We start from the raw sequence: 25,553 nt of genomic DNA on the forward strand, positions 1-25,553 counted from the left end.
CTGGGAGGTCTGTCTTCGCACCTACCTTGGGTTCTTTGGGGGAGAAAGGTGGGATAGAAATATTTTAAATAAATAAAATATTCTGATAATCATCATCATCTACCATCAGGTCAATTCTGACTTATGGTGACCCTTGTTCAGAGTTCCCCAGGTAGAGAATACTCAGAAGTGAAATACTGTACCTCTTCCTTCTTCTAGGGGTATCCTGAGACTGTGCAGCTTGCCCAAGGCTACACAGGTTGGCTTTAATTGCAGGAGGCACAATGGGGAATCAAAACTCAACCTCTGGCTCCGCAGCCAGATAACTAAACCATTGAGTTATCCAGGAAACCCGTGTACACATTAGCATCCACAATATGGTAGCCCTCAGAAAGATGAGGGGGAAAGAGAGGAAGGAAAATTAACTCTCACTGCAACAGGTGGCCATTACAAAAATATTTCCTTATTTTCAGAGCTAAGGAAAAATAGATCTTTTTATTGAGACTCAAAGAATATTGATTACTCATGATAGCTAGGAGGTTCTGGGAGCTGTAGTCCAAACATTAACTTTTTCAACCTCTTGTCTTTTCCTCTCCCTATAAATAGTCAGCAATGTACTGTCCAGGACCCTTTCTCTTGTTTATCAAGCAGTTGATGATAGTTACTGATGAAGTATAAGTGATAAAAACAGGAAGTCTCTCCTGAAGCTCTAATTGTCAGGAAATGTTACATTTAGTAAGAAAACGTAAAGAAAAAGAAAAGCTGAAATTAGTCGAAAGCCCCAAAGTATCTGTACAATTGTCAAGTCTCGTAGACCATGGGGAATGGCTTCGTGAACACCTATCTGTACCACTGCGGAAGAGCGATGTGACCACAGTTGTGCTTAGGCCCAGACATATTCATAGTTTACAGGAAGCACGGTGATAGCTGAAACATATTTTTCTCTTAAAAAGGCAGATACAGGAAACCAAAGGGAAGCTGAGAAGAATAAGTACCACCTGTTGGTTAAAGATGGCTTGAAAGAACTAAGCAGTAAAGACAAATCTGAGCTATGCTCAACTTCAAAGGAATTATGCTAGTCCTAATTTCTCACTGTTTTAGCAGCCTTCCCCCCCAACCCCAATTTCCCCCCATACATATACAATGCCCCCCCCGGTTCACACACATTTCTTGAAGACTCACTAATAACAGTTATATGCAGATACCACCTCTTTGTTTTTAGGCTTGGAAATGTAATTGGCTAAACATAATGGCATTGTTGTCGATACTTGTACAGGCAACAAGGCTACAGCAAGCATAAAATGGACAATATAGTATGCTGGTGAGCTGAAAAGTGTGTGCAATGTTGGCGCACACATATAGCAGGTCAAACTGATTGCACTGTCGCAAGAGAGAGCAAGTGAACTGGAGCACTGAGTGGCCACACTCAGGGCTGTAAGAGAAGATGAAGAATACGTAAAACCCATGAGCAGCAGCAGCCAAAGGAGGCACTGGAGGTGGTAGAACAGCAAAACAAAGCAAAGATGGAGAATGTTGAGGAGAGAATAAACATAGTGAAGAAAAGACCGTGGGAAACAGGGGCGAAAGAAGAAACACTCCTTCACCACTGGAACTGCAAGAACTGTTTTCAGATTCTTGAAGAGGAGTCTGGCAGACAGCATGCAGAGGAAGACATGCAAAAACTGAATTGGAAGGCATGACTGAAGCTCAGCCAAGCAAAGTCACTGAACCCACATCCTACAAAAAAGAAGAAGAGTTGAGTTGCTGACCTTTTAAGGGAAGCTGATGGGAGAGGGCATACCCTGTTGGTCCTCCTGTGTCTCTCTGTAGCTTTTGATACCATCAACCATGGTATTCTCCCGGACAGGTTCTCAGAGGTTCCAATCTTTCCTTGGAAGTCTTGTCCAGAGAGGGCACCTTGGAGATGAGCTGTCACCCTCCTCGACCCTCTATTGTGGTTTTTTTTTCACTCTTTAGGTGAAAGAGTGAATACTGATCCCACCAATGGGGTGTCTGTGTTCTTACTGCATTTGTATTTTGTTGTTATGTCATATTAGGAGAGTCTTCATCATTGGTGTGCCTAAATTTTAGTTTACTCAGGTAAATTGCAGCACTCTTTCTGCATCTTCATTCTCAGCCCTGGACCAGAAAAGAAGGCGCTTGAGTTGTTCTAACCAGTCATATCTCTGCTGGAAAGCAGGGCTCCTGGTGAAGAATCAATATGTTACATTTAAATAGCACTTTTTAATCTGTTGCTTATTTTAAGCAGTTATGTTAATCTCCTTCTTAACTGTATTAACACACACATATATATACACACACAAAGTGAGCCTATAAAAATAATAGACTCATCAACATTTTAAAACACTTCTTTAAAAGATGCGAAATATCAACGGTTATAAAGGCTACATGAGGAGGAGTGTTACTTCTCTCTTTCTCCAAGGAATGTGAGGGAACAAGCAGATTGCTTTAATTGCGAGGCCTAACTCTTGTAAGCTTAAAAAGAAACATTGAGCAATATTGAGTGATCTGTGAGAAAAGATTTATGAAACCTGCGTCTAAAACCACAACAAGTCACATGGACAACCTCCACCCCGCTTTTGATACTGTTGCTTACAGCAGATGTTATGTTTTTACTTTGCTTCCTCAGTCGGGCCAGGCACTTTAGCAATGCCAGCCTGGTGTGAATAACTTGACGTTGTGTTCAAGATGTCCTTAAAGAGGCTCATTCAGCAGAACCGCAATGCCAACTGTGTGGGCTACTGTGGAAGTGCCACTCATGGCCCCTGCTTGGAACCAATAAGCAGCTCACCACCACTGGACAACAGGAGGATGCGGACTTTCATAAATTCAATGGAAACCTTGTCTAGGGACTACAAGAAGGTAGGGTTTTCACTTCAGTGCTTCGCAGAACCTTTCTCACCTGCATGATAAATTTCCTGTTGGGCTACGCTTTGTGCTCCTGTATTGTCTATTTTCAAGGTTTGGCTAATGAGAACCAGCGCATGCAATGTATACCGGGTACCGCAATGCAGTATGTCAGACTACTTTCTATGTAGATATTAGGTCCTCCTGCTTTTTAAGACCCAGCACTACAGTTAGGCAGCGTGAAGCAACTACCTCAGACAGATTTGGGGTGTCATGAAAGGGCAAGAAATTGATGGCAAATTCTTTTGTTTTTATTGCATTTTAATGCTAGGAGAGGCATTTGTTATTTATGTATTTAATGATTTGTAATGGTTCTAGAATAAGCAAAATCACATTTGGCCAGAGACAACAATATGTCGATATAAAGAAGCATGTTTGCTGTAAGCAGTAGCACATTCATTTAAACTTCCTTAGGCTGGAATCCCATATGGACTTACCCAGAATTAAGAGGTTTGGAACTCTGTCTATGGGACTGCACTTTCAATGTCTCCTGTCTCCAGTCTTACCAAATCCTACTGCTTCACTTGGAAAAGACTTCTGTGGGCTGCTGTTGATATAGCCAGAACTATAGTGTGGTACCAATGTTTTTAGAATGACCATGTTACTCCCATATTTCCCATCATTGTACAACATTGCATTGGCTGCCTATCAGATCAAGGATGTACAGTATTTTAAAATCCTCATCCTGACATTTAAAGGCATGAATTCCTGTCTTAATTATTTAGCAGAGTTGGTGTTGTGGCATATTCCTCTTAAGAGGACTCTGTCCACAGATTCCAGACTTTGTTGTCCCTTGGACTAAGGTGGCAAATTCCAGGCTTTGGGCATTTTCCCGTTTGGCTTGAAACCTGTGGAATTCTCTCCCCAAAGCACATTTTGTATGGAACCAGAGCTGGACCAATTCAGACCAAGGTTTGAAAACCTATCCGTTCAACATGAAAACCAGAGGGTGTTAGGCGCAGGAAGAGGTCCAGTGGCCTGGGTAACTTACTTGAACTTTTTAGCTGGCCTTTTTGCAGTTGCTTAATTCTTTTTTATTATTACTTATTTTGACCATTTTTTTGATGTACCGGTTTATAAACACACGCACACGCACTATTAAGGTTGTATCTAAATGTTAAATTTTGCATATTTGTACATTATTGGTTTATTGGAATGCACTCTGGTATAGAGCATCATCATCATCATAATTTAATTGGTCCTTTGAAGTCATCAGAAGAACTCCTTAAGCTAGCAGGTTCATATGAGTTCCTCACAGATCTTACTGGAGTTGGCATAGTTCTAGCAACTGAAAGAAATAACTGAAAAGAGAGGCTTTCTACTCCCTTCCAGTGCATTAGTTCACAGCTATCCTTGAACATGTCCTGTTTACTAAGGGATATTTCATCCAAAGTGCAGGGAGAGGGTGGGAAGAATAGTCAATTGGAATTTAGAGGTAGTAGACCTATGGCATACTAGAGGTAGTAGACTAATTGGAATTTAGAGGTAGTAGACCTATGGCATGACATAATTGTCCAGTAGTCCAACTCTTGTAAAGTCAAGATTAATACTGGAGAAGGATTCATTACCCCTGTGATATTGGAGCCACCACATTCCACTGACTCCCATCATTTCCCTGGGTTTGCTAGGCAGATGTAAACATCTAGAAGGCTACAGGTTTCTCAACCCTAATCTATACTGTTAATTAATTTTGTTTTATTGAAAATGTATTTCTGTAAAAATTGACTTCTTTCCCATCATTTCTCTTTCTCAGCTTGCTTTAAGTAGAACAAGTTCATCAGCTGACTGTTCTGGCCCTCTGAGGTAAGGAGGAAAAAAATCACTGTTTTCTTAATACTAGTTTACTACCATCAATATTGTAATAATTGTGATATGGAGGCACTTGGCATGCATTGAAAGATGAAACTGTATGAAACAGTGAGTTATATGGGCTTGGAGATTGATAAAAGTTTTGAGGCAATGCACCTTTGAAGCCAGTGGCTGATAAGCTTATCTCAACATTATCTCTGTACTGAATTAGAGTGATAATGTTGGGAATAGCTGTTGAGTGAGAAAAGACAGAACTCTTGACATGTAATGGGAGCCAAACTACCTCTACTTTGGGGAGCTGATTACTTCCCTCATCTTACCTTTTGCAGACAAGGAACTGGCCCATCACTCTTTCTGTTCAGGAAACTCAGGATCAAATTAATACATTAAGGGAAGCATATTGTTTCCTTGCATTAAAGGGTTTCCCCTTCAAGCATGCAATTCCTTCAAAGGTCTGGACCTTTGCAATTAAACTGATGCCTCCTGATAATCTGTAAAAAAATAAAAATAGAAAAAGCAAAGCAAAACATATGGAAGGGTAAAGAGATGTTTTTAATCTCTTAAAGGAAATTTGCTTGCAATAATTGCAGTGTCTTGGGCTTTGGTGCTCAGTTCATGGCTGAAACAAGTTCATGCAGAACTGGAATGCGTTAATGCAGAAAGAGAAGAAATTGTTTGATTATTTCACTGCATGCCTGGTTCACAAACCAGCCTATGTTTTTTAAAGCAAAGCTGCCCTAAAGTGGGAAGAAATGATACCCATGGTTTGTGAGCTGCAGGAGACATTCATGTGGATGTGCTCAGTAGCACTGGTACTCAGCTTTGCATGTTTCCATTCAGTCCATGTTCACACCATACCATAAGTCTGGGCATGTGCATTTCTCCTGTAAAAGATCAGTGCCACAGTTATTATATAATTGTTCCAATAAATTGCTTTGTTACATATGTACTGGTAGATTTATTCTCAATATGGTCTTGAACAATGTTTCCTGTACAGTGGTTTGTTAACGTGGGCGTTTTCTTTTTTTTTATGAGCAGAAAGTCACTCAAAATCCTCAAAGCAGACAATGAAACATTTGGATTTGACTTTCAGGTGAGCCTTTAACACCACAGCCAGTATCTGATTCAATGCACACAGAACAGAACAGAAGGGCAATCCCTTAAGCATTACTCCCACTCTAGCAGGCTACCCATCTTTTGCTAAGGTGCATAAATGACGTTGCAACCAGTGCCAAACCTTCTGGAGCATCGGGGGCCTTTATGAGGTTGCCGTTCTGCTCCACATTAAGAGGATACTGGCCTGACAAAGGGAGGAAATCTGTGGGTAAGACTCTACCTATCTGTGTGACTCTTGTCACTGAAGCTACCAACATGAATTTGACCGAACTCTGGGAGGCAGTGGAAGATAGGAGGGCCTGGCGTGCTCTGGTCCATGGGGTCACGAAGAGTCAGACACGACTAAACGACTAAACAACAACAACAATCTGTGTGATTTATGATATATACAATAGCAGCTCGTTGAGGGGGGTGGCCTTGGGAAAATGGAGGAAGGGCAAATGTTCAATTTCCCCCATGAGGATTGCCACAACTTTCATCTAATTTACCTCCTCCAAGTGACTTTTCTCCATGTTACAAATAACTATTTTACCATGCCTGTATACTGAGTGGTCTGGGAAGAATAAGGAAGATGGTTAATTTTCCTGATAGGAGAGCAAAAGGTGCCCTTGACATATGAGGCCTAGGAAAACGGCCTGGAGTTGGTTTCCTTTATGGTTGTAAACCATTTAGAGTAGTGTCCCACATGAAGTCAGTGGCAAATGAATGAATCAATCAATCAATCAATGAATCAATCAATCAATACTACACTGTTGTAGCAGCTAGATACTAGTTTGACTGTCATGGCTGTAATATGGAGAACCCTGAGATCTGTATTCTGATGAAATATTGACGTTTCTCTGATGTAGGTCAGAAGACTGGACTAGAGTTGACGAGCAGTAAATTCTGTCAACTCACCAAACTACAAACCACAAGATGCCATAGGATGGTGTTGTGGCAGTTAAAGTGGCATTAAACTGCTATAACTGTCTGCTATTTATGCAGTCTGTCTCTCTTCCTTTCCTTTCTCCTTGTCTAACAATTGGACAACACACTAGAGCTCTAGATGCTCTAGATGAGCCAAGGGACCAATTTCTTGCTATTCATGCTTGAGCTGCTGGTAACATTACAAATATAGCAAAGGAGATATCTGTGAAGATTCTCAGTCATCCAGGTGTGGTTATCTGGAAGTAGAGTCATGGCAACTGGACTTCTTTCTCATCAGATTGAAACGTTTCACTACTCATCCAAGGTAGCTTCTTCAGTCTTCACTTGCACTCTCCTCAGACTGAAGAAGCTACTTGGATTAGTACCGAAATATTTTAACCTAATAAGAAAGAAGTCCAGTTGCCATGACTCAATGTCCAGATAGCAAAGGAGAAGGACAGCTTTGTTGTTGGGTGGGAAGCTTGTTTGTTCCTGTTGTTTTCTCCTCCTCCTTCTTTTTGGTTTAAAGAAAAGAAATTTTTTCTTTAGTATTGGGTGGGTGGGTGGATGAGCGGAAGGAAGTTGAGAGTTTTCTGTGTGAAGGAGGACTGCCTGCTGTTACATAAGAATTGCGTGGTGGTCACTTTCTCATTGACAAAAAAAGAGGAAATGCCTTTCCCCCATAATAGGACAAGGGGGAGTAGGGTTTTGTATAAAAATAGCTTGAACAGATTTAGATGTATTGAAAGAAAGTTAGAAATAAGGTCTATAATTCATACGGAAACAGATTAAATCTCACAATAGTGGGGACTGTGGTAGCTCAATGAACTGGAGGACGGGGCTCCTGTGCCTTTCGTAGTTATGTGGAAGAGGAAGTTTGAAAGTGAGTGCCACTTGTATGACAAGCTACACCCACTAAAATTTCCTCCTCTGCACAACTGTTAAAGGTAGAGGAGACCTGTTTCCCATTTCATGTGGCAACCATTTCTCGCATGGAAAAGCTGACTAGCACACCTACTTGGGCTTCTGCTCAGGCGGAACTATTGAAGGATGATGACAAAGCATTTGAGGCTCCCCCTCCTCATGGTTCTTTATATTTCAATTGAACCTTTCTACATTGAAGCATATTGCCATTCTGGCAGAGATCTGAGAGTTGGGGCCATACAATGCAAGGAAAGTTTCCCAACTAACACTGTGTTTCTGGTTTTATAGATACTTCCATGTCAGCCCCAAACAAAAGATTTCATGGAAACTTGTACTTACGTCTGCAAAGTTACAGAAGGAAGCCCTGCCTTTCTTTCTGGACTCCAGAGTGGTAAGTAAGAAGTAATACTTCCTCATCCCAACTTCCCTCCACCTTATGGTCTGACCACTTGTTAAAGATACAGACACAATGACTGATATATCCAATCCAATTATTTCATTTTGCAATAATCACAGGTTACATTTTGGCGAGTATCAATGGAGTGAGCACCGAAGGGCTTGGCTGCAAGCAAGTGATGGACTTGATAAAATCTTCAGGGAATCTTTTAAGGTAGTCAAGTCAAAGATTTATATCCCTGCATTTTTACATCTTGTCACAACTGTTTTTGCTGCATTGATGTTTCACATATTAAAGAAGGAATGAAGTTACTGCTGGTAATAAGCACAAGCCCGTTATTTACGAGGACTCTGAAATGGGTACAGGATCACATAGTCTCCCATGATGGATCAATGAGCTTACAACACCAGAAGTGTATAAGGATTTCAAATATTACAGAATACCCAGTTTGTAATGTAACTTCAGCAACTTCCTGAAATATAACACATAACTGACAATTGATTAGATTTTTCTGTTATTCTGTGGTTTTCATTGGGGCTAAACCCAGAGAAGGCACAGCAACTGTGCCCAAAAAATGCAGCATGGAGAATTTGCTTTTTGTAATACAAAAAGGTCCCAGCTGGCCTAGCTCCTATTTTCCCTCTTGTTTTCCTCTACAACATGGGTGTATCTCTTTGCTACAATCATTCTTGTGGCATCATTCAGTGATATTTATCCATAAATGGGTTTTGTGTTGCTGCATGCTCTTAAGCATTAGAACTTATATTTTCTTGGTCAAAGAATAATCAGTGATGAAGCAAAAAAAAAAAAAAAAAAAAAAGCATAAAAACCTGTTTTATACTTTATCCACCAGAGCTGCCAGACTTTCTTTTAGCTTAGGAGTGAAAGGTATATGTGGGCCTTGACAGGCAGCTGGCCTCCCAATAGCTCCAGGTGTCATATTCAGTGGCCAGAAATTCTGGGCTTTAGAGTCCAATAGTGTCAGGAACCCTTTCTTCCCCGTCTCCTATTCCTGCTTTGGTTCACCCATGACAATCCTGTCCTTGTGTCTCTCTGTCTCAACAATCAAATGAATGATTTCTGCAAAGGTTTGCACAGAGCTGGATGTTCACTAGGTGATGGGGAAATTTGCAATGGCTCTCACCACCTTTCTCTTCTTGAGAACCTTTGTGGACATTGACTCAGGACAGAGATGAACAATGCCTTTTCCATTGTGTCTAAGATACAAGCCGCACACCTGGTTTTGTTGGTTGGGCAGAAAAATATATGTGCACACAAGAGAACTGAGGTTAGGGGAGTCTACCTCAAGGCCAGCGCTGAATCCTTTGTAACCTTACAGTGATTTTACAGTGATAAGTGATTCTGGGTAGCTCAAGGGAGAAACTGGGTAGCTCAAGGGAACTCTTCGGCTGTCCCCCAGATCAAGACCACTGTTTTCCCTCCATCATTGTGGGACAGAAGCAATGTTTGTGATTGCTTTGAGGTCATCTGAAGCAAGGAGGTGGAATACCTTTCCTGCTGACAGGGAACTCTACCATGGCAGTTTGGTCTCATTGACAGCACAGCCTGATCAGGAGGTGATAGCTGTGGGGAGAGGGCATTGGAGGATATATATATACACGACCCTTGAGCCATGGGTTATACATCCCTGCCTTAGGGAGTTTGAGGCTAAATTAGGTGGTGCTCTGGACTATAGGCCCTTTGCTGCCTTATATTTATCTGACCAGTATGAATTGATACCCCAAACAGTGCAAACATCTCTACGCAACAATAAAAGCCCTGATTAATAAGAATAATGCTACATTTGCTGTTTACAGGTTAGACCTTGTGAATGAAGCCCTGATTATGAAAAGAATGGAACTGGAAAACAAGTTGCAGTGTTTGAAGGTACTCTTTCTATACAGGATGGAAAGCAGGATGGAAACTGTGACCTTGCATTTTACGATTTGCCAAGAAACTATAGGAGAGTGAGAAATCCATGCAGGCAAATGTGTTGAATTCTGGGTGGACAAGAGAATGAGTGATCTGGTGATACAGAAGGGATGACTCGCCCCTCCCTCCTCCGCTAGTCTGCTTGTTTCACAGTAGTGAAGAAGAGAAGCCCACTCCTCAGCTCCGTTCCTCTTCTGTTGCTCCAGTGGGAAGAACTCCTATTTTAACCACAGGGCTTTAAATCACCCCTCCCCTTAAAGGCCAATATCCAGCATCATTTCCATGCTGATCATAAAGGAGAGGGCCTCCCCTCTGCCACCAGTATGGAATCAGACTCTTAGCAGGCTAACAACTCATTTTCAGGGATATTGGTCAATCTCTGGACCTGAGTCCCAAGTCCAAATCTGAGTCTTGGCTAACAAGACTTGAGTCACATCCCAAGTCTTAGGTTCCAAGTCCTAGGCCTTGATCCAAGTCCCAAGTCTCAGATGGAGGCCAGGAGGGGACAGGTGCAGGCGCATGCGCAGAAACTTAAGTTCTGGCTTCCCTTCCAGGAGCAGGCCCTTGCCTCAGTGTATGCTGAGAAACAGCGGGCCTGACCTCTACCCCCCTGCTGCCTACCTGCTCCTGCCACTGATATGCCACTGCCCCTCACTGCTACCCCTGCCACTCCTCACTGCCTACCTGTCACTGCCACCCCACCACCACCACATTGCCACCACCACTGCCTACCTCCTCCTGCCACCGCTGGGCACCACTGTCCTTGGAAGCAAGCAGTAAGTTCAGCTACCCTTTCAGGAGCAAGGTCTGTAGCCTCTGGGTGTTCTCAGAAGTCTGTGCATACCCAGAAGCAGGAGCCAAGCGTGCCTCTTCCGAGCATGCTCAGACCTCTGATCATGTCCAGAAGTGGTGGGGCTGGTTCCTGGAAAGGCAAAGCAAGCCTGCTGCTTGCTTCTGAGGACAGCAACATGTGGTGGTGGTGGTGGCAGGAACAGGTAGGTGCGGGGTGGTGGCGGCGGGACTTGGCAAGTGACTTGGAAAAATGGTTCCAAGTTGCAAGTGAGTGCAAGTCATGGGGGGGGGGGGTAAACCAAGTTGAGTCCAAGTTGAGTTCCTGGTGTGACTTCAGTGCGACTTAAGTCCCCGTCCCTCCTAATTTTCCCCAGGTTGGTGACTTGTCATCAAGGCAGCAAACTGGTATTTGGGGGGAGGGGGAGGGGATACTTTATTTTTTAATTTACCATTTATTCCAAATTAATAAAAAGACAAATACAGACAAAAAATAAAAAAATAAAACTTCTGATAAACATTAAAATATCTAATAAAAAATAAAGAACATCTACATATACACTGCTCCCCAACCCTGGGACCATTTGGGAGTAACCACCTATATGGTTTACTTTTGTGGAACTCCGTTTCCCCTCCAGAAGCGTATGGACTCTTGTATTAGGCGTTTTGTCTCTGGTTGTGCCTTACTACTTTGAATGCGTTTTTGGTGTTGTTTTGTTTACTGCCTTTTAGTGTGTTATGTTTGACCCTTTTTAGTATTTGTACACTTATTCTTTTTAGTTTTAAATATTGTCTTTTAATGATGTAAGCCACCATGGGAGAAAGGCAAGGTAAAATAGTTTTTAATAAATAAATAAACATACTCCTAGCAACCATCAATCTTGCCACTGTTAGCAAATTGGAAACTAATTCTCTAGTTATCCAGTTACCGATCTCCTTGGCTGAATTGTATCAGCAGAGGATAACTGGGTGAAACTCTGGTCTAAAGGGGCTTAAAGTTCGCCAGTGCCATGAGATCTTCATATTGATTGAAAGAACCTTTCCATGTTGCCGAAATGGCCATAATAAATTGTCCCCATGACAGTGCATTGCCAATAATATCTAACAGAGAATATGGATGGGGGCACGGTCCTTTCGGCTACTGTTGTTGTTGCTCACTCTGCTGTGTTCGTCCACTGGGGAATAAATGGTTTAGAAAGAGTGGAATCAAAAGGAAGAATGTGCGAAGGCCAGAGGCCCTTTAGCTACACTGCTTATGTAACCTGGAGCCATCACCTGTCCCTGACCTCCAAATGACAGCAGTGCCAAGAAGAGTGGTCATAAGCAAGTGTGCATTTTGATTAAATCAGCTAAGCAGGGAAGGAACTCCTTCCTGCCATTCAAGCTGGTGGGAGCTAGAAAAAAGCTGAAGTGCAGAGTCAGATATTTCATTGCCATGATTAATGAGGACACAGGAGTTGATTATGAAGCTTGGCGACCAGGAAGAATGCTGAGTGGATTCCAATCCTGTCGGTTACCCAAGTTTGGACAAACTTTGCGATGGGTCTTTCTCACTCTTTGGAGGAAAGCTTTTGCAAGTACTGGAACTGAATTCAAAAGAATTAGCTATAATACATTTGTTATAACCATAATGTATGCCACTCTAAGATTTGAAATTCACAGTTACCAAAAGATAAATCACCTACATTTTTTATTTAAGTGTACATCTAACCATGCAAAGTGTAGGACTAAGAGATGTTTAAAAGTATACATATTATCCAGCTACGTATTTGGAAGTGGAACATTTTCAGCTCTTAAGAACTGCTTTTAATGAAGGAGTAGCAGTGTAACACAGCAGTCACTTCTATGACTGCACCTGTAGAAACCAGACAATTAAACCCTGATGCTTGTGCATTTTTTCCACCTTAAGACTTTCTAGAGGTGTAACTAGCAAGTCCATTTTGACAGCTACAATAGTTCTCGTACAATAATTATTTTCTGTGTGGTGTCTTTTAAAACTGTTCCTATTTAGACATGCGTATTAAAAAAAACCTTCCCCAAAAGAAACAAAATATTGAAAGATTTATGATTATATTAAATGCAGCACAAACGTTATTTATTTATTTATTTATTTATTTATTTATTTATTTATTTATTTATTTATTTATTTATTTATTCATTCATTCATTCATTCATTCATTCATTCATTCATTCATTCATTCATTCAATTTATATCCCACCCATCTAGACTACGTCTACTCTGGGCGGCTTACAATAAAAATATCATCAAACAATTAAACAACAATTTAAAACAATGATGTTAGTATCATTCAAGATGGAGAAATATAGAAAAAAAATTAAGATAGAAAATAAGAATCAAGTATTGACAGGAGGGATGCACCCTCTACAGTATTCTGAAGTCTAAGTTTTAAAATTTGAGCTTCTTTCTTTCTTTCTTTTCTTTCTTTCTTTCTTTCTTTCTTTCTTTCTTTCTTTCTTTCTTTCTTTCTTTCTTTCTTTTTAGAGAGGGTTGTGGAGTGTCAGAACACATTTCTATGACCTGTACATCATCCCATTCACTTTAATTGCAGTCAGACCTGGGTAAATCCTGATTTTTAAAAAGTACCATGAGGACAGAGATAAAACACACTGCTTTCTTATTGTTGATTTGAGCCACAACCCACTGAAGTCAGTGGCAAAATTGCTACTGATTTAAATGGCAGCTTTTAAAGAATGTATTATGTCTTAATCAGGTTTAAGACTACTGGTTGTTATTTGCTGTTTTACAGAAATCATTGCAGGAGAAGTTGGTAGAGTTCCGTTCTCTATGTTTACAAGAACACCACCTTGTGAATGGTAAGTTTGAAGGGCTTATTAATGCCAGAGAAGAAAATGTTACTACCTCAGGGTGTTCTACAAAAATTATGTGAACCAAGCCAATAGGCATGAGGTTGGTTGGTTTCATTTTTGGCTTACTTTCCCTCCCTGTAAAATAAATTCTTTCGGGAAAGTTGAATAGAAGCACTTTACACCTCGCATTTGTTGACCTCTAACCTGTAAATAGTAATCTGTGGCATAAGTTTGCCATTTTTAGAACAACAGCTGAAATCCAGTAGTAAGTCACAACTAAAGTAGGCTCAATGAGTCAGTGGGGACTTGGGGAAGCAACACATTTGTAAACTCCACTGATTCAATGGGTCTACTCTAGTTGTGATTTACTACTGGATTTCAACCATTCCATTTTATATTGAAGTTTTCTTCATTCCTTCATACTGTTCTAATTTATTATGATTTTGTTTGTTTTTCTATTTTATTATTTTAATTTTTTTGATTATCACTATTTTCTTAACCAGCCTGGGCAATAATTTATAAAACACGGTTTGTAGATAACTTAAACCAATCAGTCAATAATATTTTGTCCGTTTGTATTAACTGTTTTGACTGTTGGGGGGAGGGGGGAGGCTCTTTGAGCCATGCTGGGGCTTGGAGTCCAAAGTCTAACAGGTCAAACCTCTGGGATTGGAAGGTTGTTCTTCACAAGAAAGAATACCTGAAGAAAGAATACTTAATACATTATTGGAATCATACTTTAAACTATCCAGAGTGTTTCACATATATCGTCTAACTGTTACCTGTACTACAACTCTGCAAAAAACGTTAGTATTATAGCACCCCATTCTATAAGGAGAGCACTGAGAATGTAAAAGAGTGTGAACAACTCCCAGAATCCCACAACCAACATGGAATGGGAGTTGTAGTCCCCAAAAAAGGAAATGTTCTGGTATGATGGCCATATAATTACAGCTTTTATCACATCATTTGCACAATGTGTTCCTGCCATAAAGCAGAAGTGAAACAATCCCTTCTCCCCGCCCCCACTCCATAGGTTTACAGTAGCCTCTTGTTACTCAAATTCCATTTCAGGAAGATTAAATTGAGTACCTTATTCCTGCTTCTGCGAACTGTAGTTCTTGTGGGTTTAATTATGGTTCTCCTCTATCTCTTTTCTAGGGGAAGAGTGTTCACCACCAGACTCCATGGGATTAGAAGAGTTTAACTCCTTCGGAGATTATGTGGGCTCAGGGTCAGCCTTGGCAAGCAAACCTCGGTTTCTCAGTGAAAGCAGCTGTTTAAGCCGCCTAAGCTCCATGACAGTAGACAGTGAGGACAGTTTCTACTCAGCCAGCGATTTTGAGACTTTCAGCCGGCAGTCGAGTACAGACGATGAATGCTTCCTGCCAAGAGACACCGATGTCACAGTGCCGAAGCCTTCACTCAGAAGGCACAGAAGCGTCCGCATAGCTAGCAATGGGTCTGGATCACCCTCCTGGGATGCAGGACATGTCTCAAGCATCTTTGGGACTCTCCCGCGGAAAACCAGAAAGGGAAGCATTCGAAAAAAGCTGTTGAATTTTATCCCTGGCCTTCACCAAGCTGTGGAAGAGGAAGAAAGTCGCTTCTGACCTTTAGATTGGCGTCTTCTATATCACTGCAAAGTAGGGCATCTGTCTTGAAAAAGAGAGAGAGAGAGAAGGCCGAGGAGGACGCTGATCTGAATAGAATTGCATGAGCTAATTTATATGTACAGATGCAAAATCAGGAATTATTTCTATAATGTAACCAGAATTACATAGAATGGATCTCATCTGAGGGAGGAAGACAAGTAATCTGACCTGTGGGGCTGTTGTCCTGATACTAACTGTCCATAGACAAAAGGTCAGGATCCCTGTTTTCCCTCATGTTAGTTCTTTTTCTTTAAATCAGATAAGACTGAATAGCCCTTCAACTGGGAGACACCTTCCAAAAGAGGACTGTCTTCTGTGAATGCTTCAGAGGCAATCCTGCCCTCAGTGAAAGAGGCTGTGTGGCCTCTGCACAGACTTTTGGTGTTGCTTCAGATCTGTGCTCTCGCCTGAAAATTTGGGCAGCAGCCATGGAGTAAAGTCCAAAAAGAGGAGAAACAGTTTGGATTGAAAGAGTTTTATTGCTGCTTGAAAGTGCCTTAAGACAACAGGAGTGGGAATCCCTCTCTCTCTATCTACACACACATATTACACACACACCCCATATACAGTATACACATATATATTATATATATACATAATACATACATATGTATTATGCAAAAACTACTAGGAACCTATCCTTCAGGAGGGAACTGGCCCCTGTCCCAAGTCTTTGTTGCTCACACACACAAAAATTAGGCATATTTATTTTCTAGATTAGCAAAACAAAGGGCCACTTCACACAATAGGTATTATCCACACATTCCCTTCATTCAGTTATTAAGGGGCCTTAGGGCCTCTCCAGACTGGCCATTGTTGGTGTGGGGTGAATCAGGCCACAAAGGGTTTATTGAAGTTGGGGAGAGGAGCAATGTGCTATTTGGCATACTCCTCCTGTCTGAACAGCAAATGGTCCCTGGTAGCCTGATAAGCTGTCAATTAAGCATTTCCTTTGATCATTTGTGAACTGTCAAGGGAAGTGAAATAATTTTTTTATTGCTCCACTCTCTTTTTGTTGCTGCCTTTCCATTTTTCTCCCTCCCCCTGTCCCTGCTTCCCCTCCCGCTTTCTCCTCTCTCTCTCTCTCTCTAAATCTGCAGTCATTATGAAATGACTGCAGATTTGGAAATTGAGGCTTTTAGAGGCTGCTGTCTCCTGGCTAAACAGTGAACATGCCAAAAAGAATGCATGCCCTACTGCTGGGCAAAGGTGTGCAACAGCTCGTAAAAGGGAAGGATGGATCTTTCTAAGTAGAAACACTCTCCCTAAGAAGAGGTCTTTTTTTCTGAACCAAACTGAGCCATCAGTGATACATAAACTGCATCTATAAGCCACCCATTCTTGTTTTTGTTTACCTTCATCATCAAACTCTACTAGGAGGTAGAGTAAATAGACACTGTCCCGGACAGCAGATGTTTGGAGTTGGGGTGCGGAGTTAATGTCTGGAGGCTTCTGGGAGTTGTCATCCAGAAAAAAAAGGAATGTTTCCAAGGTTTACTGGTGTAACAGCAGCTTGCACAGTCATTCTTTTTTAGTCTCCTTGCCCATTCGTGCTGTTGGAGAGGCAGTGTTGAGTGTGCCACTTGGCTTGTTCCAAGTACACTAACCTGCCTTGATGTGTGGGGGAGAACATTGCCCCAATGAAGTAAAAATCTATTCTGTTAATGGAAATGGGAGTGAGTAAGAACCCCACCTTATCCTTTGCTTCAGGAAGCAAGACCTCTTGCACGGAGCTTGGAAAGAAGTAATATGTTAACTTGAAGTATATGTCTGCTTGCAAGAATGCTGATTCTAGAAATGGGCACAAACCACTGCTGTTTGAGCGGTTCGTCCCCATCTCTAGTTGATTCCCAAAGTAGCTCCTGAATCTGGCAGGGAGGAGGATAACCTCCCCTCCTCCTGTTTTAGGATGAACCTCCCCACACTTTGTCTGTGAGCTGTTGTGCATTGATTCATGCACTGCAAAACAGAACAAAACCTGCAATGAAAATCTAGTGTAAGTGTGGAAATTGGTGCAATCTCCCAAATCAGTGCATGTGAGAAATTACAGTTAATATATTGCTTCTTCCATCTCGGTGTTTGGGAATATAAGTGTGAGAATGTGCCAAGGAAATGCTGGCAGCATTGGTGAACCAGATTCATAGTTACAGCCTGGACAGATGATCACAGTGCCTGTTCTGTGATGTTCAAAGCACATTACGGAGGGGGGGAATCTCTCTTTTTCTGTTTGTAAATAAACTGAAATTATACAATTTCACATGTTGTTTGAACATCATGCTTTGAGAATTCAAAATTTCACATTTGCATTTGGAAAAGCCAAAAGCCAAGAATGGCCACAAATGTTCTCCCTAAAATTCGGCCCCACTGGGTGGGGCTCCACCCTCTGGGTGCGTGGCTCTGTCTCCCCGTGTGGCTCTAGCTGCAACCGGAACCGAAGAGGTGGAAACACCGGCTGTGGTGTGTGCGCCTGACACAACGCTGCAAGCATCTGACACAGCACTTCACAGCTTAGAGGGAACATTGATGGCCACTGATTCACAAATATTATGGGGAGACACTAATCAGAAGCTGGAAAAAAAGCATATCCCAAACATGCTGAAAAATAAAATAGAATAATATTTCAATATCCAGACTGTAAAACTGGAGTTTTATGTTCTACTGCAATTGGTTGAAGTTACTTTTGTCACCCTTCATCTGAAATTAAGTGACTCTCAGCCTAACCTTACACCTGCTTGGCAAACCCCCTGAATACTCTGGGCTTTGCTCTTTTCACGAAGGAGGCCGCACAAACATAGCATAGGAATAAATTCTAAAGTTTGAACGTTTATTTTAGTATATTCATTACTTATCCTTTGACACAGATCACTGTGCACTAAATATGAGAGGGAGTAAAGCCTATATATATAGGAAAATGGCAGTGCTGAAATCTATCTATCTATCTATCTATCTATCTATCTATCTATCTATCTATCTGTCTGTCTGTCTGTCTGTCTGTCTGTCTGTCTGTCTGTCTGTCTGTCTCTCTCTCTCTCTCTCTCTCTCTCTCTCTCTCTCTCTCTCTATCTATCTATCTATCTATCTATCTATCTATCTATCTATCTATCTATCTATCCATACATATTTCAGCACTGCCATTTTCCCACCCATAAATTAAGAAAATAAAAATTGCCATGCCATTATCACATTCTGCGTTTAGCTGACTGCACATAACACTTCTCATATTTCTCACTCAGCAGATCTTGACAGTCTTAGAAGAGTTTAACACAGGTTGACTTGAATGGGAATGCAATTTTTGATTTCAAACATACTGATCTGGAAGTAAATCCTGTTTGATTGAGTGGAGCAAACTTTTCATCTAAAAGAGAGACAAGAGTTTTCACACTGTGCCTGTGCAGTAGAAAGAGTAAAGGCACACAGAGGAGAGAACTCTTGTACAGTAGCAGTAGCGGGGGGGAGGAGAAATCTGCAGCGTGTGGTGTTCCAGCCAGGGCCCCAGGAGTCTCACCATCTTAGACTTTTCAATCTGCCCCTCTCCCTTTCCCCTCAAACCTCTCTGTGCTTTTTTCCCCCTTCCACAATCCATGGGCAAATTGAACTAGAAGAGGGCCAATCCTGCTATTACTGTACGGAGAATGAGTCAGTCACCTTACGTGGCCTTTTGTTTTGAGCCCTGACTTATGAATCTTAGCAGTGCCTGCTGGAAACTATCCCCCATTATGTAGTCTGAAAGTATGTCATGCTGTAAACTTGCAAGGGGTTCAGCAAGTCTAGGTCTGCTCAAAGTCTAGATGGAGGGCAAGGTGAGAATGCAGGCCTGAATTAGACATTAACGTTAACCTGTTGCTAGAACAGGGAATTCCTTAAGTGCTGATTGCATATGATTGTTACAGCATATTTTCCTCCCTTCCCCTAGTTTGCAATTTAGCTTGTGACTGGTCTTCAAGCCATCAACATATTCTTCTTTTGTAAGTCTGAGTCCTCAGAGACAAAACACCCCACAATCATATTTCTAGAATGCTAACACGACTGCAGCTCTAATTATGGGTCATTTATATAATTCATTCTTAGAAACCTTTATTGGCATTATATGGTACAAGGGAGTACATAGCACAGTTACATTCCAGTTCCAGGTAAAGGGAGGGGCAGGCAAGGGGTTGTAGTAGGTTAGGTTCAGGAAAATTTATGAGGGTTTGGGGTGGGGGGAGGTCTTCATAACAGTGAGGAGGAACTCAGCTACTTGACTGGTAATAGAAGTCGAAAAATCGCTCAGAAGTATGGGGGAAGGGTCAGGAAAAAAAGGGGAAAGGGAGGAGAGAAGTGGGCCTAGCAGCCGCTTGCGGGGGATATTGTGAGTTGGACACCGAAGTAAAATGTGGTCCAGGGAATCGGGTTCGGATGCACAGAAATGGCACAGTCTGTTGGAACGAGGAGTTCTTGTAAATCTTCCGAAGTGGGCTGCAGATGGAAAAATGTTCAGCCTGGCAAGCATGAAAGCTCGTCTTTTTTGAGGGTTGGACAGTTGGTTAAAATAATTAAAGGGGCGGCCGAGGGAAGGGGATAGGCCAAAAGCAAGAGGAGAGCAAATAGGGTTCATTTGGGAAAATAAGGTTGCGTATTCAAGATCATAAAGACTGGACCTAATGGTTTGATGTGCTGAGTGGAGATTCATGTCGGCTAAGGTTTCGACAGAGAGAGATAATGAAGATAATTTGGCTTCTATAAAGTGAAACCACATGGAAGTAAAGGGGTCCTTTAATAAGTTTTGTAAGATTGAATCAGGGGGGGTTAGGAGGTGAATTCTGAGCCAGAACTTGAAGGTAATGGTCCAGGCTAGGGTGGAGGGTAAGTGGATACCCAATTCTAGGATGATGGTGGAGAGTCTAATAAGATTAGGGATCCCAAGGATTTTCCTGAGAAAGGAGGCGGCCACCTTGTCAATTTCAGAGTTTGCTGCCTCGATCCAGATTGGGACTCCATAGAGTAGCTGGGAGATTGTTTTAGAGTATAGGATTTTAATGGCAGCAGGGACATACTGATTGCCAGAGTGGAAGTGAAAACGGGAAATTGCACTGAGGGAAAGGGAGGAAGATGCAGTTACAGAAGTGCGATGTGGACTCCATGAATGCCGGAAGTGAAAAAGGATCCCCAGATATCTGAAGGTCTGAACCTGTTGGTATATGGAGTTACCGACTCTCCAGGATGACGGGGCCCAGGATTTGCAGAGAACCAGTATTTTAGTTTTCTCTGAATTTATAATTAAATCGTTGTTGGAACAATATTGTTGGAAAGAGAGGAGGAGCTTGCGGAGGCCCATTTTGGTGATAGAGAGGAGAAGGGCGTCATCCGCATACATGAGGAGAGGGGTAGGCGAGTTATTTAAAGCAGGAGGGGAGAAATCAGTACCGGTTAGAGAAGAAGGAAGGTCAGCGAGAAAGAGATTAAATAAAAGAGGGGCTAGGATGCATCCCTGGCGTACACCCTTGGTGACAGGGACATTGTCTGTCAGGGTGCCAGCACGATCAATCCTGATTCGGCATGTATTGGAGGAATGTAAGCGCTGTATTAAAAACAGGAGGCGTTGGTCAATCCCCCAGTTGGAGAGTTTCCTCCAAAGTAAATCTCTGTTGACCGAATCGAATGCACCTTTGAGATCAATAAAGGCTGAATACAGTTTGGCGCCGTGGTGTTTTGTGTATTTGCTGATCAAAAAGGAGAGTGTGAGGATATGATCCAGGGTGGAGGCACCCGGGCGGAAACCAATCTGTTCTTTGGCAGGGAGCCCAATGGCAGAAGACCAAGAGGTGAGTTTCAAAAGGAGGTATTTGGAGTACAGTTTTCCTATAAAGGATAGGAGGCTGATAGGTCTATAATTGTTTGGAAGGGAGGGGTTGCCTTTTTTGAAAATTGGGACGATAGTTGAGGAAAGCCAGGAACAGGGGATAAGACCAGAATTGTTGATAAGAGTGAAAAGGTTAGAAAGGAAGGGGGACCACCATGTGGGATTATTGAGTAGGAGTTCGGGGAAGATCCCATCTGGGCCAGGGGCTTTCCGGGGTTTTAAGGGAAGAATCAGCTCTATGATTTCTTCTGGGGCAACCGGAGGCCAGGATGGGAGGTTGGGAGGTGGAGTGGGATTAGTTAGGGTAGAGCAAGAGGAGGCAAAGGTTGTGGAGAAGTACTCAGTCCAAGCAGAAGCTGTTATGGGAGTCGGCGAGCAAGGAACGGGGGAAGGAGATGTATAGGAAACCAAGGCCCAGAACTGTTTATGGTTATTAGTTTGAATTGCATTATATAGTAAGTTCCAGCTTTGTTGGGCGGCAGAATGTTTCTTAAATTCTAAGAAAGAGGTGCAAGCTTTCCTCAATGAGAAATAGAGGCTCAGCCTGTCAGGGGAAGGGTTAGATTGAAGTGAGTGGAAAAATTGTCTGATAAATTTTTTTGCGGCCCAGCAGTCTGCATCGAACCAAGAGAAAGTTGGAGGTTGAGAGTGGGATAGGGGGGAGGGACGCAGAGTAGGGGAAGCTCTCAAGTTTTCAGTTAGTGAGTGTATGAGAAGCTCATAGGAGGCGATGGCAGAGGAAGGTGTATGGGTGGATGCGAGGTCCCGAGATAAAGTTACTATCTCGGGTCTTGAGATCCACTGGGAGAAGGAGGTAGCAGTTTTGGGAGTCCATTTACGGATATACGTGGGAGGCAGGGGGGAAGGTAGAGGGCGCTGGGGGCAAGAGGGAAAGTGCAGTTTCAAAGAAATTGGAGAGTGGTCACTGTCAGCACGAGATTGAACAGTGAAATCGGAAATAGAGGGAAGAATGTCCGAGGTAACGAGAGCATAGTCAATGACACTAGCCCCTCTATAGGAGAAGTGAGTTAGTTTACCGGGAAAATCACTGGGCAGGGATCCATTAAGAATGTGAAGGCTGAATTCTAAGCATAAATTAATCAGCAGAGGGGCATGTTGGTTGAATGAGGGGTCAAGTGAAAGTCTGGAACCTAGAAGAGTAGGAGGAATGAGGTCATCCCAGATCCAATTCAGATGGGAGACGAGAGATGGGTTATCTGGGCCTAACCTGGAGTTAAAGTCTCCTAGCAGAAGTAAGCTAGCAGAGGGATTGGTCCGGAGGTAGTCTAACAGGAAAATTTTGATGTCTTCCCACAGTGGGAAGGAGGCAGAGGAAGGAGGGGGAATGTAAATATTGAGAATGAGTAAATTGAAGTTGGGGGTAAGTAACTGGATGGGTTGAAAAAAGGAGGACTGGGTGGGAAGGCAGGTAACAAATTGTGAGAGGAAAGGGCTAAATAAACAGCAGAGGCCCACACGAGGACGTCCTTTCTGTTGGAGCTTGAATGCTGGGGTAAGAAAAGAGGAGAAACCCGGGAGCTGAAGAGGGGTTAGGGACCAGGTTTCTTGAAGGAAAATTAAGTCGAAGGAAGAAAGGTAGGCAATGAAATCGGGGTGCCTCGCATAACGTTTTTAATTGGTTCCAAAAAAAAAACCTTATGCGAAAAAAACTTTATGCGAAACACCATTTCCCATAGAGATGCATTGGAAACCGGTTAATCCGTTCCAATAGGCACGGATTGCCCTCCTTAAGCGAAAAAACCCATAGGAAACATCGTTAAACGATACAATGTATCCTCCATTGGAATGTATTGTAGCTGACTCAATAGGTTTCAATGGCTTTGCGAAGTCAATTTTTGCAAAATTAAGTGTGTCATAAAAGGGTCAAAAATGGTTTTAAATGCTTGGATTAGCTTCTGCACCCTCTAAAACGGATGCAAAAGTTAATTTGGCTTTGATCTGACTTTTCGTTAATTAATGGTGAATTTTTTCCCCCCAACTTTTGACAGCTGTCAAAATCTGACAGCTCCATTATTTCCTATGGGGGAAGAAAAAATTCACAAAAAATTAATGAAGACTCAGCAACTGTTCTAAATTCTTGGGTTCGTTAGAGGACCCCCTAAGTTGTGTGCAAACCTGATTTGGCTTTGATCTGAACTTTTGTTAATTTTTTGTAAATTGTTTTCTCCCCCATAGGAAAGCATGGAGCTGTCAGATTTTGACAGGTCCATTGGTTCCTATGGGCCAAAAAACAAAAATTCACAAAAAATTAACGAAACGTCAGATCAAAGCCAAATCAGGTTTGCACATGACTTAAGGGGTCCTCTAATGAATCCAAGCATTTAGAACCGTTTTGGACCCTTCTAAGACACTTTTTAAATTGAAAACAAAAAAAAACGTTAAGCGAAGCAGGGGACCTAAAACCAAAAACGTTAAGCGAAGCATGGTCCCAAAAACGCTATGTGAAAATCGCCCATAGGGAAAAACGTTATACGAAGCACAATCTGCCTCTGAAAAAATAAACGTTAAGCGAAAAAAACGTTAAACGAAGCAAACGTTAAGCGAGGCACCACTTGTATATAGATTGGCCCTTTGTGTCTGACAGCTTTTTGTGTCTGAATATAAAAGGGTTCAATAAGGAAAATGTAACCGGAATAAGTGAAAAAGGAAAAGTGTACTAAACTCTTTGTTAATAAGGAGGAATTCATTATGTCTTCATAAACCTGTTTGCATGTTCTTACCATGACCTTCTTCAGGATGGAATGAACAGGCAACGGGAGGTGCACTTTTAGCTGGACAGAACTGCATGGGCAAACGGGTGATACAGCCACAATTCCCGCATTTACTCCACAGCTTGAGCATCCCTGGACAGACCTTTTAGAAAAGGTTAAAAATCTCCCCTGGGGTTTTTCCCAAAGGGATAAGAACTAGACTCACCCCTCCATGCGGTTCCTTTCCTTATCAGCTGGTCAGTGGCTCTGATTGTTTTATTTCCTTTCCTTTCAATCCATCCCATGTTTCTCCCAATATCACACCACCCTCCCTCCTGGCATCTCACAAAATGATTGGAAACAAATGGAACTGAAAACAGGAATTTAGTTATTAAAATACAATTAAAGGAGAACTAGCTTAAAACAATTCAAAATACTTCCCCCCATTAGAAGCTCCTGTCCCCACTGCTAAAGGCCTCCATGTGGAGAAAGGTCTGCGCCTGTTCTCACAAAAACAGCATGGAATGGGCCAACCTAGCCTCTGGTGGAAGGAAATTCCACAGCCTGGCAGCTGCCACGAAGAAGATTCTTCGCTCCGTGTATGTGTCAGGGTGACAGGAGTGAGTGAAAGTTCTCTCTGGAAGGTCTTAAAATATGGGGAGATTCATATTATACAGCACACACGTTTCTTTCCAAAATATTTCTAAAATTGACTCCAATCAAAACTATCCGAATACAAGACGCTTGCTGATCTTTCTGTATTAGCTTTGTGTCTTGGTTGATCCAGGGTTGAGGTAGCTATCAGAAATACTGTTTCAGCTAACCATGTTAATGCTAAGCTAGACATGTGGACATGGTCCTCTGTGTGGTTGTGTGAGTCACAAAGTATGCAGGATGGGCCGTTTTCTTCCTTTGTCTCTCTCTCTCTCTCTATCACCACTGAAGCACCAGCAAAGACCTTTGCTGCTTCTGCTTGTTAAGCAAAGTGTGGAGAGGCCTCAGGATGGATAGGGGCTAATATAACCACAGCAATGAGAAGAAGAGCAGTCCCTGACTATATCCAGCCTGTGCTTTTGGTTTTGTTGAGAAGATCACGAGCGGACTCTCAGTTTCTCTACAGCTGCAGGTTTAATATAGCAAGGGAGAGAGGAAGTGGTTTTCTATCTTGCTACTGTGCAAATAGGAGCTCCTGCCACAGGGAAACTGGTCTTCCGATAACAATCAGTGCTGACGCAGGGACTACTTACTGTCAGTTGCCTTTCCTGGGCAAAGGTCCTTAGACCTCCGGGTAGTTGCATCGCCTCCAGAACACCAGCTAGGAAGGGTTAGTGGGGGGCCCATTGGCTGCAAAAGGCTGTTATTTCTTTTGCTTTGCCATTAATCGATTGTTTGCACCCGCTCTTCTCTCCTTCCCTCGTTTCTCCTGCCTTTTATTTGTAACCTTACCTCTTACTTAGAGAGACCATCCCAGGTCCATGGCATGTTGTCATTTATTTGCTGTGAGCCCTGGCAACAAAATATTGTTTTGCCTGAAAAACAGAATTATACAGTTAAGAATGAATAATTACGTACAAAATAATAATAATTTAAAAATTGTATCAGCACAATCCTATACACTGTCTGTTCAAACACATGCTTTGTTGATTTCAGTGCAGCTTATTCCCCATCATCATCATCATCATCACCATCATCATGGTCACAGGCTTTGTTGAGATGGAGGGGCTTGTGTACTTCAGTGA

The 25,553-nt window shown here is 42.2% G+C and overlaps 1 protein-coding gene across 3 annotated transcripts in view; it reads left to right on the plus strand.

The window, feature by feature from the left end:
* Window positions 1-235: 235 nt before the first annotated feature.
* Window positions 236-25,553, plus strand: part of CYTIP (cytohesin 1 interacting protein) — a 32,145-nt gene continuing 6,827 nt past the window's right edge. For 2 of the 3 annotated variants that reach the window (XM_078376403.1, XM_078376397.1), the window contains exons 1-3: window positions 236-2,862; window positions 4,661-4,710; window positions 5,755-5,809. In XM_078376403.1, the coding sequence (XP_078232529.1) occupies window positions 2,689-2,862; window positions 4,661-4,710; window positions 5,755-5,809 (279 nt within the window). In that variant the 5' untranslated portion in view covers window positions 236-2,688. Of the gene's footprint in view, window positions 2,863-4,660; window positions 4,711-5,754; window positions 5,810-7,950; window positions 8,054-8,178; window positions 8,273-9,876; window positions 9,947-13,548; window positions 13,616-14,770; window positions 17,522-25,553 lie in introns of those variants that run through there. The other variant, XM_072982929.2, reaches the window with a different exon arrangement.

Source organism: Pogona vitticeps, chromosome 1 (assembly GCF_051106095.1).
Source record: "Pogona vitticeps strain Pit_001003342236 chromosome 1, PviZW2.1, whole genome shotgun sequence".
Taxonomy (NCBI): Eukaryota; Metazoa; Chordata; class Lepidosauria; order Squamata; family Agamidae; genus Pogona; species Pogona vitticeps.